This window comes from Camelus ferus, chromosome 7 (assembly GCF_009834535.1).
Source record: "Camelus ferus isolate YT-003-E chromosome 7, BCGSAC_Cfer_1.0, whole genome shotgun sequence".
In the NCBI taxonomy this organism is placed as follows: domain Eukaryota; kingdom Metazoa; phylum Chordata; class Mammalia; order Artiodactyla; family Camelidae; genus Camelus; species Camelus ferus.
Genome location: NC_045702.1, coordinates 40,599,371 through 40,614,699, shown reverse-complemented (window position 1 = coordinate 40,614,699; position 15,329 = coordinate 40,599,371). Strand labels below are relative to the sequence as shown.

Below are 15,329 nucleotides of genomic sequence, written 5' to 3'. Positions count from 1 at the left end.
TATGGCTCTTTTATTAATGCTTATGCAGAGGAAGGTTTTGTGAATTAAAAATGAAAATATTTCACCTCAGAAGTTGTTTGAAGCCACCCTTTGGCATATTTCACCAAACAGAACCTAAGTGGACTTAATGTTTAGTGGGACTCAGAAAGTGTCGGGCTCTCGTTGAGACAGCTCCTTCTCTGGATATGTTGGCTTTTATTAGGACAGTAAAGGACAGTCACAGTGCCAAAACGCAGCTTCTCCTAGCAGCTAAGTAAACATCTCTGCACGGCTTTCCAGCCCATGGTGGAACTGGCGGCAACTCTTACGTAATGTCTTTTGGATGCGTGTTAGAACCTTCACTTTTATAACTCCAAGTGTGACTTTAGACTTCCTGGGACAGGGCCAAGGTTGGAGAGGCAATCTTTTCCATCCTGGGCTCTCACGCTAGCCTCAGGGAGGGCAGGGCCGGGGGAATCTTTGTCTCTGATAGAGTCATCCCATTAGGTCCTCACTCTACTGCCAGGAGCCCTAATCAGAGACAGCTGTAGTGATCCTACTGCTGGGCGTGCAGTCTGGGGCTCACGCTGGGGGGCCCTCATGGCGTGGGCCAGGTACCACATCACCTCTCTGGCTCTGGCTCTGGCTCTGGTCATTGCGCTCATCCAGCGTCTCATGATGGTTGGGCTTGGCCAAGCCATGCAGCCACGTGCTATTGGGCAGAGGGAAGGAAGCAAGACCAAGAGGAAGGAAGATCGTGGGCTGGCAACGTTCTGCTTGGTGAACTGCACAGCTCAGGTGAAGGAATGATTACTCAGTGGATCTGGCCATGTTCCAGAGGTGTGCTCCGTAGAGACCACTTGTTCTTCAAGAGGATGTTTTTCTTTCCCCGGAGCAGCAGCATCTCTCCTCACCTTTTCACTGCCTGTTGAGCAATGCCTGCCTCTCAGCACCAGTCACCATGTGGAGCTGAGCTCAGCCACATCCAGGAAACAGCAACCTGCAAGAAGAGCAGAGAGACAGGAGTTGGGAGAGCTGCAAAGCCCTGCTGGGAAGAGCAACCAACCTGTTTCAATGCATTTTAGGTCTTAAGACAATGCAGTCAGTGCCTCCAATGTCCAGGCATGGGATAGATGGAAATGAATGGAGGTGAGAGTCTGGAGCCTAAAATTCTATTTGTGGCTTTGTCCATTACCCAGGGAACCTTGGCAAAAGCTCGGCTCCCCCATCTCCATCCCCGCCCCCACCCCTGACAGGGTGGCAGGATTAGACAAGATGGTCTTTCAGCCAGGATTAGACTAGATGGTCTAGGTTAGCTTTCCAGCCTTTCCAGATGGGCAAACCATACCCAGGTGAACTCTGAGTACTCCTCAGCTTCCAGAGGGAGCATCCATTAAGCCTCAGTTGTATGCCAAGGCCTTGTGCCAAATTGGGAGAATAACATGGGGGAAGGTCACAGCTGGTAGAATTTTATTTTCCGAAATGTATGCCCTTGAAGGAACTCTCCCAGTCTGATACCTTGGTGACCGGGGTAAATTTTTTCTCTGTTCCTGGAATGTGCCAGAATCCAGCCCAACTCAAGGAAGGAGAAATGTTGGACTTGGTTTCGGATCTTGCCTTGGCTCTGCACACGTCTGGCCAAAGGTGTGTGCCAAAGCCTGTGGGCAAGGGCACATATGGAAAGATAGTTAAGCCAAGACATCATCACCCCCAAAGAACAATGGCTCAGGAGGCAGGAACACAGCGTGTGTTCTCACCAGCTAGAAAGGCTGAGCCGATGGCTTTTCCAGGATGCAGGGCCATCAGTGACCCCTCCCCTCCCAGGCTGTCCTCACTGGGCGAGCCCTATCTTTGTCCAGGCTTTGTCCAACCTGGATGAGAGAGAGTTGGGTGTGCAGCTCAGTCCCAATTAAGGTTATTCACTAGTTTCAGAAAGATAATTTATTGGAGTTAAATTGTTACGGCAGATTGCTTTCACAGTATTCCAGGCAGAGTGCTTTCTCACAGGAAATGTCAGACCCAGCAGTTCTAGTCAGGTTTTCCACATCCTTAGGAGAAAAGGGAAAGGAAAAAAAAAAGATTCTTTTTATATGTTGAAGGTCAACAGTTGGAGAACTGGCAACTGTTCCAGTGTTAAAACTGAGATCCATGCCCACGATGACTTCTTGATAACCCAACCCTTGAGACCTCTTGTTCTTTTACAGCTTAATTTTTAAAATGCCTGCGGATGCGGAGACCCACGGAAGGGGAGCGCTTCCCGAGGCTGGGACAAGGATCCCCTCGGGCTGAGCTCCCCCGGGGTCGGGGGAGACCCTGGAGGAGCCCCCTTCCTCTCTCCAGAGTGCAGTTTCCTCATCTGTAAAACCAAAGGTGATGCCATGTAACTCCTAAGCACCCTCCAAATCTAAGTCACCATGATTCTGTACCTCGTCTTCATCTGGGGGAGCTTGGCGGGGACTCTATAGGAAGCCAAAGAGAAATGGAGAGCAGGAAAGACAAAAGAAGAAATCTTTTCTTCTATGGAGACTTTGTTTTAAAGTTCTTATATTAGCTTGCCCTCAGGGATCTGTCTCACTAAGGCTCACCCCTCCTGCATTTCAGTCGTTACTGCGAGCCTTTAAGCACAAGGATTGTGCAGAGTAATTGTTGGGAAGGCAGGTAAGGAACACAACACAACAGAGCTGCTTCTCCGAGGGCATCTCCTAAGTGCCTGCCAGGTGGCCAAGAAGTGCCTGTGGGTGGGGATGAGGTGGGTCCAAAGAGCTGAAGTGCAGAATCTTTAGAGGTTATGGTCCTTACAGCTTCCCAAAGATGATTCTGGTGGAAAGGAAGTTGAGGCTCAAGGCAATCAGTTTATTGCCAGGTGATGCCATCTTCTCTGGCATGAGCTGGTCCTATTCTGTCCAGTTCCTCTAAGTCCATGGATAGCAGAACAGCTCTCTGCTTCATCACCATCTAACCTTCTTGTTCATGTCAAAAGGATGTTCTCTTTGAAGAGGCATAGTGGCAAGTGTACGAACCGGGGTCAGGAAACCCGAACTCTGGCCCTGGTTGCCCGTTTCACTGTCTAGTACTGCCTCTAGCATGTCTCTGGTATAGTTTTAAATCTTGTGGGATACTGGGCATCCTCATCCAGATGCTGCTGCCTGTAGTAGGGAAGCTTCCAGTGCTTCAGAGTTAGGATGCTCTATAGACTTCAAATATATGTATCAAAACCCTTCCCTTCCCTTGAGCTGGCTAAGATTTATTTTTTAAATATATGTATGAAATGCTTTTATCAGATGCTTTTCCTGCATCTATTGAGATTATTTTAGATATTTTCCCTCTGGAGATTTCTAGATTTTCTAGGGAATTATTAGATTTCCTAATCGTTAAAATATTCTTGCATCCCTACTTGATCAAAAATTTCTTCAAACTCATTGCTCGTCCAGTTGCCTATTATCTTATTTTATATTTTTGCATTATGTTTACAACTGTTAGGTTTTGGGAATCAAGGTTATACTAGCGTCATTAATCATCATCATCATTGCAGCTAACACACAGTGATTTCTGTGGTGGGAACTGTTCTCAGCACTCGGTGTATTAACTTGTTGAATTCTCACCACCATCTTTAGAGGTAGAACTATTATTAACTATTTCACAGAGGTTCACAATGACTAAGTTTTCCTGCTGAATCGCTCCTTTTGCAATTCTGTAACAAATAGGTTTATCACTAACGATGCATCCTATCCTATGGTCTATTTTTATCAGCATTTAGCTACCTTAGCTTTTAAATGATTGGCATACAAGGGATATATATCTTTCCCATGCTTTACTGTTCTCCTTTTGTGTCATGTATCATGTGAAACAGCATATGGCTCATTTTAAAAAGTCGATATATCTCTGTCTTTTCACTGGCGAGTTTAATTTGTCCACCTTTATTATAATTACGGATGTACCTGGATTCATTTGTCCTGTTACACTTTACACTTGGATTTTGCCGTGCTTTGCCTTTCTTTCTGTTTTTCCTCTTTTCTTTTCCTATTTATTTATTTATTCCTTTCTTTAAATTACCTATTATAAAGTGAACAATCCAGTGGCATTTAGTGCGTTCACAATGTTGCATAACCATCACTTCTCCCTAGTTCTAAAACATTTTCTTCTCTTCCAAGTAAAATCTCTTCCTGTTAAGCAGTTTCTCCCCACTCCCCCCACGCCTAGCCTCTGGAAATCACGAGTGTCCCATATTTGACATAAATGGAATCTTATGTGCCCATTTGTCTCTGGCTGTTCCCACTTAGCATCATGTGATGGAGGCTCATCCTTGTCGCAGCATGGATCAGTACTTCACTCCTTTTGATGGTGGAATGGTATTCTGTTGTGTGAAGATAACATTTTGTTTATTCACTCATCCATTGGTGGGCATTTGCGTTGTTTCCACCTTTTGGCTTTTGAGGATAGGGCTGCTGCGAACATGTATCCCTATTTTCAGTTCTTTTGGTGATTTGGAAGTGGAATTGCAGGGTCATATGTTAATTCTATGTTTAATTTTTTGAGGAAAGGCCAAATTGTTTTTCACAGTGGCACTTTCTTGTGCATCAGCTGATATGTATTCTTATTTCTTCTGCATTCTGGTTTGGAAGTTATATACTATGTTTTTACTGTTTTAATGGTTGCTCTTAAACTTGACCGTAATTGACTTGAAGTTTCAGTTCAGTCAATATCATTTTATTGATACTGATTGAATTCTTTTTCCATTTCTTGGTTAACGGTGTTCTGTAAAGAAGTACTTTCTGTTATCTGTTATCCCAGCCCCGTCTCCTTCCTCCTCTAGTCACAGATTCATGGATTAAAAAACACGTATTTAATACGTCATTATCCATCACCATCATGATATGCCCACAAGTTTTTAATTTCTATGACTGTATTTGCTTTTCTGAGATGCCTAATCTTTTCTCGTAGTGTCCATTTCTTTTTGTATGATTTCCAATCCTTTTTAAAAAAAAGTTCCCCTCTCTCTCTAATTACAGCCTCTTTTAGATTGTTACTCTATTATCTCCAGTTCTTGGGAGTCCTATTTGTCGTGTCAGTTGACTTTCATTTGTGGTGGATCTTATATGTATGTATATATAACAGCTTTTTGTTTTAAGCGTATTTTCAGTGGGCCTTAAAAAAACCTCTCTCTCCCCTGGGGGAGTCTTGTGTGACCTGCTTTGTAGAAGTGCCCCTCTAGACAATTTTACATCACTTCTGTAAGAGGTGCTGGGATATCGCTGGCTTGGGAAAATTCCATGTTAATTTCTTATATTCTGGATTCTCGTGCTGCATGGGTGGGGTCATTTTGGACGCCATTCACACTGGGTTCAGTCTTTTCATCAGACAGAATATATGGTAAATGATCGATGTCTTTATTCTCATGGGGTATCTTTCTTTTGTAATCATAACTAATTTAACCAAGTATCCAGTACCAAACTTCGAGGAAGGAACATCTCCTTGTCTCTGTTCTTATGTTAAGAGCTGGTGAACTATTCTGAGTGTTGGGTGCGTAAGCCATAGAGCATCTTCAGGAACAGCATAAACCCAGCACATCAGTCCTCTCAGAGCCCTCGAGCCTGGTCACCTTCCACAGTGAGTGGTCTTGCTGAGGCTTCACCCAAGGTTCAGATGATGCGTTTGATGCCCACAGAGGGTAAGTTACTTGCCCAAGATCACTCAGAGTTGGAGGGTCAGGGGCAAGAGCTCTAGTCTCTGAGTGGCTCTTTCTACCTACCCAAGACTCAGTTATTCAGGGATTGAGTCCTGGTCCCATGTAGCCCCGAACACCTGCAGTGCCCTGGCCCTTGCCTCTCCCTTGAGGTCACAGAGAGGAGCTCGGCTGGGAAGTAGAGGCCCCAGACCCAGCAAGCAAGCTGCGTGTCTACAGCCTGGCTCACGCGGTTTTATTAGATGCACACTTTGACACATGTCTCCGGGTTATCTGCATGATCACATTTGGAAAAAGTGTTTTGAATCCCTGATTTATCTTTTTGTCATTGTTTTTCATAATAGGTTTCACTTAAAGGCAAGAACATGCTTTTAAACTGACCTTTTAAACTTTGTAATACTTAGGCCACAAAGGGGCACATGAAAGGAACAATGCACATTCCCTAAGTGTGAGCACTGCCGAGGTCTCCTCTGGTGAAGAGATCTATGGGGAACAGCACAAAGCATCTGAGCTTCGCTCTTGCTGCTGATGGATGGCCTTGGGGTGGAAGTCTCATGACTGGGAAGAGGCCCAGCTCCACCCTACGCAGCGGGCACTTCATCCCCACCCTCTCCCCATGGCTCGCGGCCTGGTCAGTGTGCCGCCACGGTTCTGCCCTTGGGAGCCAAGGGAGCCACTTGGGAGGTTTGGACTTTGTCCCCTGGTCCACAGGAAGCCATGGAGAGTTCTGGGCAGGGGAAGGAAGCATAAAATAGAAAAAGGAGCAAAACAGAACATTCAGAGTCAGCGGCCTGGGTTTGAGTCCTGGCTCTGGGGCTGCTAAGTTGCATGACCTGTGTGAGTCACCTAGCTTCTGTGAGGGTCACCCATGTATGGAGCACTTACTAGGTGCTGGGCACGCAGGGCACAGAGGCGACCAAGAGAATCCTGCAGGCCTTCGTTCCTCCTTGGTTATTTCTCTTACTATGTGTATTAGTTTCTCATGGCTGCTATGACGAATCACCACAAACTTAGTGACTAATAACAACATGGATTTATGATCTCACTGTTCTGGAGGACTGAAGTCTGAAATCAGCTCCACTGGGCTAAAGTTAAGGTGTTGGCAGGGCTAGTTCTGCCTGGAGGCTCTAGAGAAGAATCTGTTTTCTTGCCCTTTTCAGCTTCTAGTGGACACCCTCATTTCTTGGTTTGTGGCCCCTTCCTCACCTCTGTTTCCTCATCACATCACCTCTCCTTTTCTGTGTCAAATCTCCTTCTGCCTCCGTCTTTATAACGACACTTGTGATTAGGTTAGCCCCTCCTGGAGAATCCAGGATACTCTCTTCCATCTCAAGATCTTTAACTTAATCCCATCTGCAAAGTTCTTTTAACATGTAAGGTACCATTTGCAGGTTTTACGGATTAGGATGTGGGTATCTTTGGGGGCCATTATTTAGCCTACCACACCATTGGCATGTTGCAATTTATGTCTGTTTATGTTACTCAACTGGGTCTCCTTTGGGCAGGGAGACAGCACTGCCAGTTAACTGCTATATGTTTGCTAGGTGAGCGAGTGAAGAAATGAATGAATGCATGTATTGAGGCTGAGAAGAAGGTAACATTCCAAAGGGCTGTAGAGGATTAGTATGAGTTTGCCAAAGTATATTCTAGCTGGAGTGAACAGCTTATGGAAAGGTGCAGAGACATGGGCAGTTCAGCATGGAGGAAATGCAGGTGGAGAGGGAGGGTGGAGAGGGAGATGAGGCTGGGAGGGTAGGTGGTCAGGTCATAGATAGCCCACAGGGCACCCTAATGGGCCTGGGTTTTTTGTGTTATAAGGAAGCAGTGTGTGTGGTGGTTGCTGTCATTATCTTTGGAGTCATTACCTGGGTTCAAATTCCTGTGCTGCCATTTATTTGCTGTGTACCTCTGGGAAATTAATGGACCTCTCTGAGACTTAGTGCACTAATACTTCATAAGGCTGTTCTGAGGAGCAGGTGACTTTTGTTGCTTGCAAGGCACTTAGCACAGAACCTGCAACAGTCAAAAGAATCAGAAAGTATTTGCTGTTATTATTGCCATCATTTTTATAAATATGATTGTTGGTGATGATGGTGATGCTGATGGGGAATCTTTGAAGAATTTCAGCCGAGCCATGGCATGGTCATATTTGCTTTTTAGAAAGATACCTTTGACACCCATGTGAAGATGTGGGGGCTGGCACGGGGTGGGGCATCACACTGGGGGTCAGGAAACCAGTGAGAGGGCTGTTAGAATGATCTAGGTGGGAGATGAGTAGGCAGGGAGCAGAGATGGTTACCAGAGAGATGTTCTTGCCGCCTTTGGGATGTCCCAGAGATGTCCTTACTCCTACTGTTCCCTGCTTGAGGTGGTTCTGGGGGGATTTTAGAGGCCATCTAGCACCTGTGCCTCAGTCCTTGCTTTTCGGACAGGCTCAGCAAGGAGAAGTCCCCTTGCCTTAGTCTCCAGGTGAATTAGTGACAGAAGGGATAGTCAGAGATGAGACTCAGGTCCTGGGTTTTAGTGCAGCACCGTTTAGGGTGGGAGAGGTGTGGCCAGCGGAGGCTTCTGATGAAAGGCCAGTTGTCCCTTGCTGGGCACTGGGGAGGGGTGGCTGTGACACAGCCTCTGTGTTGACCCCTCCATATCCTTCTATTGCCCCTCCATGCCTTAGCTCCTGTTTCCAGCTTGTTCTTTCACCATTCCCACAGGAATGCTTGCAGAATCCTGGTAGCAAAGGGGCATAGGAATTTTGTGGTTTTGAATTGAGGAAAATGGGCTTGACTGAGTGGGGAGGACAAGGGGAGACTTAGGACTGCCTGGGAGAGGTGGGAAGGAACTCTGTGTTCCAGCGCAGGAGAAAGGAACCCGGAGTCCAAGCAGTATGTGATCAGGGATTTGGTACTGCGCGTCCTCCGAGGTCTTCCACTCAGCCCCTTCATACATCGCCAGGAGGAAGCCAATTCAATAGAACGTACTGTGTCAAGATTACGATTGTTACTTCAATCATATCTTACCCTGCAAGGACGTTGGAGGAAAATATATTTCAATGCCATGTTCAAAAGAGCTGTCATTTTTAACATAGTAAATGGGTTTTTCAAGAGGGTGATGTAATGTTATTATTTTTAATACATCCTTTTAAAAAATGATTTTACTTTAGTTCAGAATGATGCACGCTGAAGAGAAAAAAAATCTAAAGAGAGCCGAAGCACAGGTGGGCCATTTTATGAAAGCTCTGGGTGCACATCCTTGAATTTACAAGTCAGAATCACTGGACATGTTCTTTGGTGCATTCTAGAGGTTTCTTGTAAATGGCTGCTGATAGCTTTAGAAGAAAGCTGGGAGAAAGGCAACAAACAATTGAGATTAAAAAAATCTGGGCAGTGATTGCAAGAATTCGGGGTGTGTGTGTGTGTGTGTGTGTGTGTGTGTGTGATTTCCCAGCAGTATTACAGTCACATCAGCAAATTAACTTGCAAGTGTCAAACTACAGGGTTTATCAGCCTATATTGGCTGCTCTGCGTGTGTGTGTGTGTGTGTGTGTGTGTACAACTGAAAAGCACCTGGAAGTATATAGTCCCACCCAATGTGGAACCTGTGGCTCAGAGAGGGGGAGTGCTGGTGCAAGGCACACACAATGCCACAGGCCAAGGCTACAGAGAATCCATCTCCTGAAGCCCCATCCAGTGCTCCTCCCATTCTTCTCTACTGTTTGCATTTCTCTGTCATTCTCCTCCATACATTGACATTTCCTTTTCTTCTAGGAGAAGTCAGTTGCCAGTGTCCAACAAAGTCGACAACGAGCCAGGTGTTCTGCAGCTTGGTAGGTACCACTGGGGCCTCTGTGCTGTGCTCATCAAGGTCTAGGGGTCTTCATTTGGTCTGTCTGGGAGATGGTGGGTGGTGGGGCTCTCTGCTGGCTGGGGTGAGGACTCCTCTCCTCCTACTTGACCTCAGGAGGCAGGGGCTGGCCCAGGGAGTAGAGCAGGCTGGGCTTCTCTCTTTTTGGTTGATGTCCAAATCCATCTTCCACTGCCTGTCTTTCCTGGAGAAATCCTTATAAGAAGTCTGGATATTTTTAGAGCCGCAATGGGGGCAGGGGGTGGGCAGAGGAGTCTTTTCCTCATTTGGAGGTTCTTTTAGGGTCACTCAGCATCTTCAGCGGTCTCCAGAAGTCAGTTCTTAGTCACAATATCAGTCCAGGTCTGTCTAGAGAAGTCCATCCTTTAAAAATGTTTACCCATATACTATTGAGGTGTAAAATACAGGGAGGTGCATCAGTGCACGAACCTCTGATGTTCCGCTTGGTGCCCTCTCACACGTGTATACATCTGGGTAGCTCCTCTCTAAGATCAAGATAAGAACATACCCATCTGCTCTTTCATTTTGAAGCCATGTATTTTTTTTTTTCCTGTTTCTGGAATTCTCTACTCGCCAAAGACTGATGTGTTTGCTGGTGTTGGCAAAAGCAGCAGTAGAAAAAAGGATGACGACCAGGGACCAGACATGAAAGGACGAGGCTTGGGTGCCATTGACGTTTGCTCTTCTGGAAGCCGGCAGTTTACCTGTGGGACCATTTTGGTGCACAAGAGCTGCTCACATCCTCTTCCTCTCCTTTTAAGCACTTTCTTTTACACCGAAGGAAGAAAGCAGCTCGCCCTTTAGAAGTGACTTGTGTGAGACACGCCGTCTGACAGTTTGCTTTGATGAGGTTGAAAGGCAGGGGCCGGCCTCTGAATCATGGAAGCAGGGGTTTGTTTATTCTGCTTAGTTTGCTTCAGAAGTAGCAGTTGCTCAGAGTTTTCACCATCAGAAGTGGCCAGTGGGATCAGCTGGTCTACCGAGGAAGGGGCAGATTTCGTTCCGCACACGGCTATGCAGAATCAAGTACAGAGCCAGGAAACCCTGGCATCCGAAGCCTTTCTGTAAAGCGCTTTAAGGTTTTCTAATGAAAGCCACTCCTCTTTGGACATAAACTGAAGCAGTTCCCGGCTTTCAGAACCCAGAGGGCTTCCATTGGAAGGAAGGCTTTTAGCAATTCTCTCAGAACCCAGCTGTTTGAAGTATTTGAGTGTTTTCCGGAGGGAGGCCGACCCCTCTTTGCTAGTGGCTCAGCTGACGATTTAGAGACAAAAGATTAAGAGGTCATGAAACCCAGTCACTGAGAGAAAGAAGAGAAGTTTGGGGTGAGGGATCAGAAACAAGGAATAATATTTGGTTAGAGGAACAACATTCCCTTCCCCAGCCTAGTTCAGTTTTCTTTGGTTCAAAGAAACTCAGCAAACTTCTGTTAGCAGCCACGTGCCCAGGCACAGACAGGACTGTTGAAAGCAGCTGGAGGTGAATGAAAAGTAGCCTTGCCTTCTTGGAGGGCGGGTTTGGGTGGCATGAGAAAATAGAGGTGTCCTTTGATGGCAACAAGCAAAGCAGATGACCAGCAGCTCTTCACCACTTCAGGAGGCTTATAAGCCAAGCTCGGTGGTGGGTTCTGGAAGTTTCCATAGTGAGGTGGTGTTTAGACTGGGCTCCAAAAGGTGGTCAAGTTCTATTAAGCAGTGATGTGAAATGAATGATGTTTGGGGCCATCTCTGGCTGTGTGTCTGGGTGGGTTTTAGGGGTAAGAGCCTGGATCTTGGGAGACTGGTGAGGGGGCCATTGTTCTTTCATGGGAGACTATGGGTATTTCAAGACCCTGCTTAAGTATTTCTCTCTTATGAGAAGCTTCCCTGATCCTTTAAGGCAGAATTATTTGTCTCCTGCCTTTTGCTCTTACAACCTGTGTACCTGTCGCCATTTTAGCACTTACGTCGGGGGCTCTGCCTCCCCCTCTAGTCGGTGAGCTCCTTGAAGGCAGGGATGGTGTTTTCATCATCTCTGGCCCTCCTCTGTCACACATAATCCCTGGCACATCGTGAGTGCTCAATAAAGTGCTCTGTGAACAAATAGAAAAACGATGACACTTTCTTGTAACCAAGGAGCGAAAAAGGCTGGAGGGGAGCGTAAGAGGCACTCCAGAGGCAGGATAATCGGGAGGCTGGAGCGGCGTGGTATGTGGGAGAGGGCTGAGGTTTTGGCCTGGGTCCCTGGTGGAGGGTTGGGGAGATGGAGTCTGTTATCATAACGGAAGCTTGGGGAGGTTCTGTGCTGAGATCTCCGAGTCTGGGGTGTTGGGGTACTTCCAGGGGAAGATATCTTGTAGTCAGTGGGAAGTCCTGAGTAGGGACATGGGAAAAGAAGTATATGGGTCTCTATTTAGTATTCCTATATATATGTATATGTTTTCCTCCAAAGGATAAATAAAATGGTATAGGAAACAAAATTCCTTGCTTCTTTTCAATCAGGTATTTACAGCAGGGACTTGAAAACAGCATTTCCAGACCAGCAGTCTTTGCAGCTGGTTTTGTCTGCCTGGCCGACGTGTCTTGCTGGAGTGCTTTTGTTTTTCTTTGCATGGCGGTCCCGCCACATCTGGGCCCAAGGCCTGCTACGCAGTCCTCAACTAACTCCCTCCACAGGCGCCAACTGCCTCCTGGCAGAAGCCAAAGGAGGCTGCTTCTTGCTGGGGGCTCCACTCCATCAGCCCCCACTCTGGGGCTCCCAGCCTCCACCCTCAGACTTACTTCATGGGACCTGAGCAGAGCACATTTCAGTCCCAGCTCCCTCCTATACAACCTCAGACTAAACAGAAGCCTCCGAATAGACTTAAGTCCTGCCGCTTCTGGGCCTCCAGGAAACAGTGGGGACTGAGGCATTGCAGGTCCTTCAGGGCCTGGTGGAAGCACCCAGTTACTTTCCCCCTATGGTTTGGGCCTCTGGTGCCTTCAGATGAATTAATCACACATCTCTATTCCCTCATGAACATTCTCAGTACTGATCTTTGCAAAGCCTGCCCATCGGCCTCCCCCCCACCCTCTCCTGCCCTCTTGCCTCCCTTCCTTATTTCTCTTGCATCCCACCCCCACACTCCATGACCCCGCTCTCCATAAGCAACCATTCTCTGGTATTTAGTGATTTCTTCTTGCTTGTGCACGTTCTTGCAAACTGTGTAGTGTTGTTTTGTGTGCATGTGTTTCTAACGGATGTAAACAGTGCTGTGTTGCGTATCTAGTTTGCTTTCTTACTTCCTCTACCCAGCACCATGTTTTTAAGACCCGTGTATGTTGCTGGGTGAACATCTGGTCTTTATTTCAGGGTATTTTTGGAAGACCACAGTCACAGGCTTTTTCAGAGACCCTAACTAAGAAAGGTTTTCCTTTAAATTCCAGACTTATTAAAAAAATTTTTTTCAGCCTAAAGGTAGAATCTGTCTCCTTTTCTGTGGACTGAGACTCTAGGATTTGGTCTCCTGCTGTGCCTGGTCCTCCTCCAGGGAGAAAAGCAGGCTGTAGAACTAGATTTAAGCATGTGTCCTGGGGGTGTCGGCCTTTGGACACTATCTCAGAAGATGTGGGACAGGAACAGTGACATCTCTATAGTCCCAGATGCACGGAATTATGGCAGAGAATGTTGCTTTCTCAACAGTGTGGCATGCTTTTAAAATAATCATTTAATCTTGGGAAAATGGGAAAGAAGGTCTCCAGAGAGTCTCTGGAGACTGGCCTGCTCAGCTCTGCCAGCATAATTGCCTTGGGCTGTTTTCGCTTGGGTCCTTCATCTGAGTGTTCTGGTAAATGCTGCGGCAGTGAGTGTAATGGCAAGAGGGAACCTCACCGGCAGGGAGGGCACGGGCTGCTGCCTGCCAAGACTCACGATGGGACCCTCTCTGGGCGTCAGCTGCCCTCGCCGTAAGAGGACTGTATCCGGAATGTGACTTAGCGTCCCCTGTGGCTGGAGGTCCAGGGAGGTCTGGCTGGCAAGATGGCAGAGCGGTTAGGAGTTGGCCTGGGTTTATATTCTGTCTCTGCCGCTTTCTATCTGTGTGACTTTAGGCCAGTTACTTAACTTCTCAAGCCTCAGTTTCCTCAGTTTGTAAATGGGAGTGATGATAATTACTGTCTCATGGGGCTGTTATGGGGCGTAGGTGATAAAACACAAGTGGTCAATGAATGGAAGCCACAGTAGTGATAGTCCATTACTCCTATTACTGTTCTCTCAGGAATGGGGGCATTTTCTTTCCTAACTCTGCCCTCTTCATGTTCATCCTCAGGGGGACGGATTTGTGGGTTACGCCCACCTTTTGTAAGAATTGTGTCTGAGCCAGGCTTTTCTGGGCCTGACTCGACAGCTTAGGCCCAAGGCCCTTGTTTCTGCATGTCCACAGGCAGAACTTTCTAGTGGACAGATAGCCAAGTCCCACTTGCCAGCATCCTTGGACCTGTGTGGGGGTGACAAGGAGCAAGGGCTCTCTCTCTGCCTTTTTCCTTCTGATGAAGGCTTAGGAAGCCCCAGAGGGGACAGGGGTGGATGGTGGAGGAGCCCTCTTCTCATTCCAACCATCGCAAAACTCATCTGTGTCCTGGGTGTTAAATGGCTTCCTAGTCTTGGTTTGCTCTCCACGAATCATAACAAGGAGCTCACGTGGCCATGGTTTTCTTTCAGAGGATGTGGAGGATGAACTGGTCAGGGAAGAAGTCATCCTGTCTCCAGTCCCGTCAATGCTCAAGCTGCAAGTAGTGTCAAAGCCCATCGACCTCTCAGTGGCAAAGGTGGGTGTCAGTTGAAAAGGATGAGTTGATACGTCTTGATTTGACTTGGTGTGGATGAGGTGATTTTCATCGCTCCTGCCCCATTCATCTCATTATCGTCTCTCGGTCACTGTTAAAATGGAAATTTGTGTGTGATGTGGAAGAAAACCTAAACTGAGAGTCAGAAAAACGGGTGTCTAGTCCTGGCAGCTCCCTTTCCCTTCTCCAAGACAAAAGGTGAGGATACAACCTCCTCCCACTCAAACATTCCAGGATCCAGCTTTTCTTTCGGTCCAGAGCTGCTTCACTGCATCCTCAGTGGGCAACTCCAGAACTGTGATGGGACCAGGATAATTGTCCTCATTAGCTTGACTCTGCTTCTGCACTGGTCCCCTGAGCTGGGTTCAGGCTGGGTTGCAGTGAGGGAAGGACAGGGAATTGTTACCAATTCTTCAGCACCATCTGGGTTCGCACCAGTGGCCTCCTGGAGTCACAGGGCTTAGGGAGCCGGTTCCTGGCCTTAGCAGCCTCCTCTGCAGAGACCTCCTCTGCGGGGATGTCCTGGATTCCTCACCATTTCCGCTGCAGGATGGCCTCGCCCTTCCCCAAGGTTCCTGTGGGATGGAATGCCGCTCCTACTGTCCTCCGCTGGCTCTTCAGCCAGGAACCAGGAGGGAAAAAATAAAACTCCTGGGGACAGAGCTGACCCTATTCTCTTGCTACTTCCCAAGTATTTACTCAGCATACATAAAAAGGTCAAAGGTTTTTCTAGAGGTTTTTGTCCTTCTCCATCCTCCCCTCCTTTTCCCTTCCTTCTTTTGACACCACAGGGTGTCAGACACGTTTAAGTCGCCCCAAGCCTGGGAATAAATGCTCTGGCTGTAACCACAGGGCGATGATTCTTTGGGAGGGGCCCTCAAGGCCCCTAAAGACCACTGAGCAGTAGCATCTCCAAAAGCACTGGAAAAACTGAAAAGGAGGACCCAGGACACATGGCATCTGCAGCAAGTAGGACCCAGGTTTCCAGGCTTCTAACCCTGTGA

At 47.3% G+C, this 15,329-nt stretch overlaps 1 protein-coding gene across 4 annotated transcripts in view; it reads left to right on the top strand.

Annotated features, from left to right (window-relative positions):
- Nucleotides 1-15,329, top strand: part of MINDY4 (MINDY lysine 48 deubiquitinase 4) — a 98,462-nt gene that overhangs the window by 31,640 nt on the left and 51,493 nt on the right. For all 4 annotated transcript variants that reach the window (XM_032483768.1, XM_006187733.3, XM_032483766.1 and 1 more), the window contains 2 exons: nucleotides 9,427-9,485; nucleotides 14,201-14,307. In XM_032483768.1, the coding sequence (XP_032339659.1) occupies nucleotides 9,427-9,485; nucleotides 14,201-14,307 (166 nt within the window). The remainder of the gene's footprint in view (nucleotides 1-9,426; nucleotides 9,486-14,200; nucleotides 14,308-15,329) is intronic.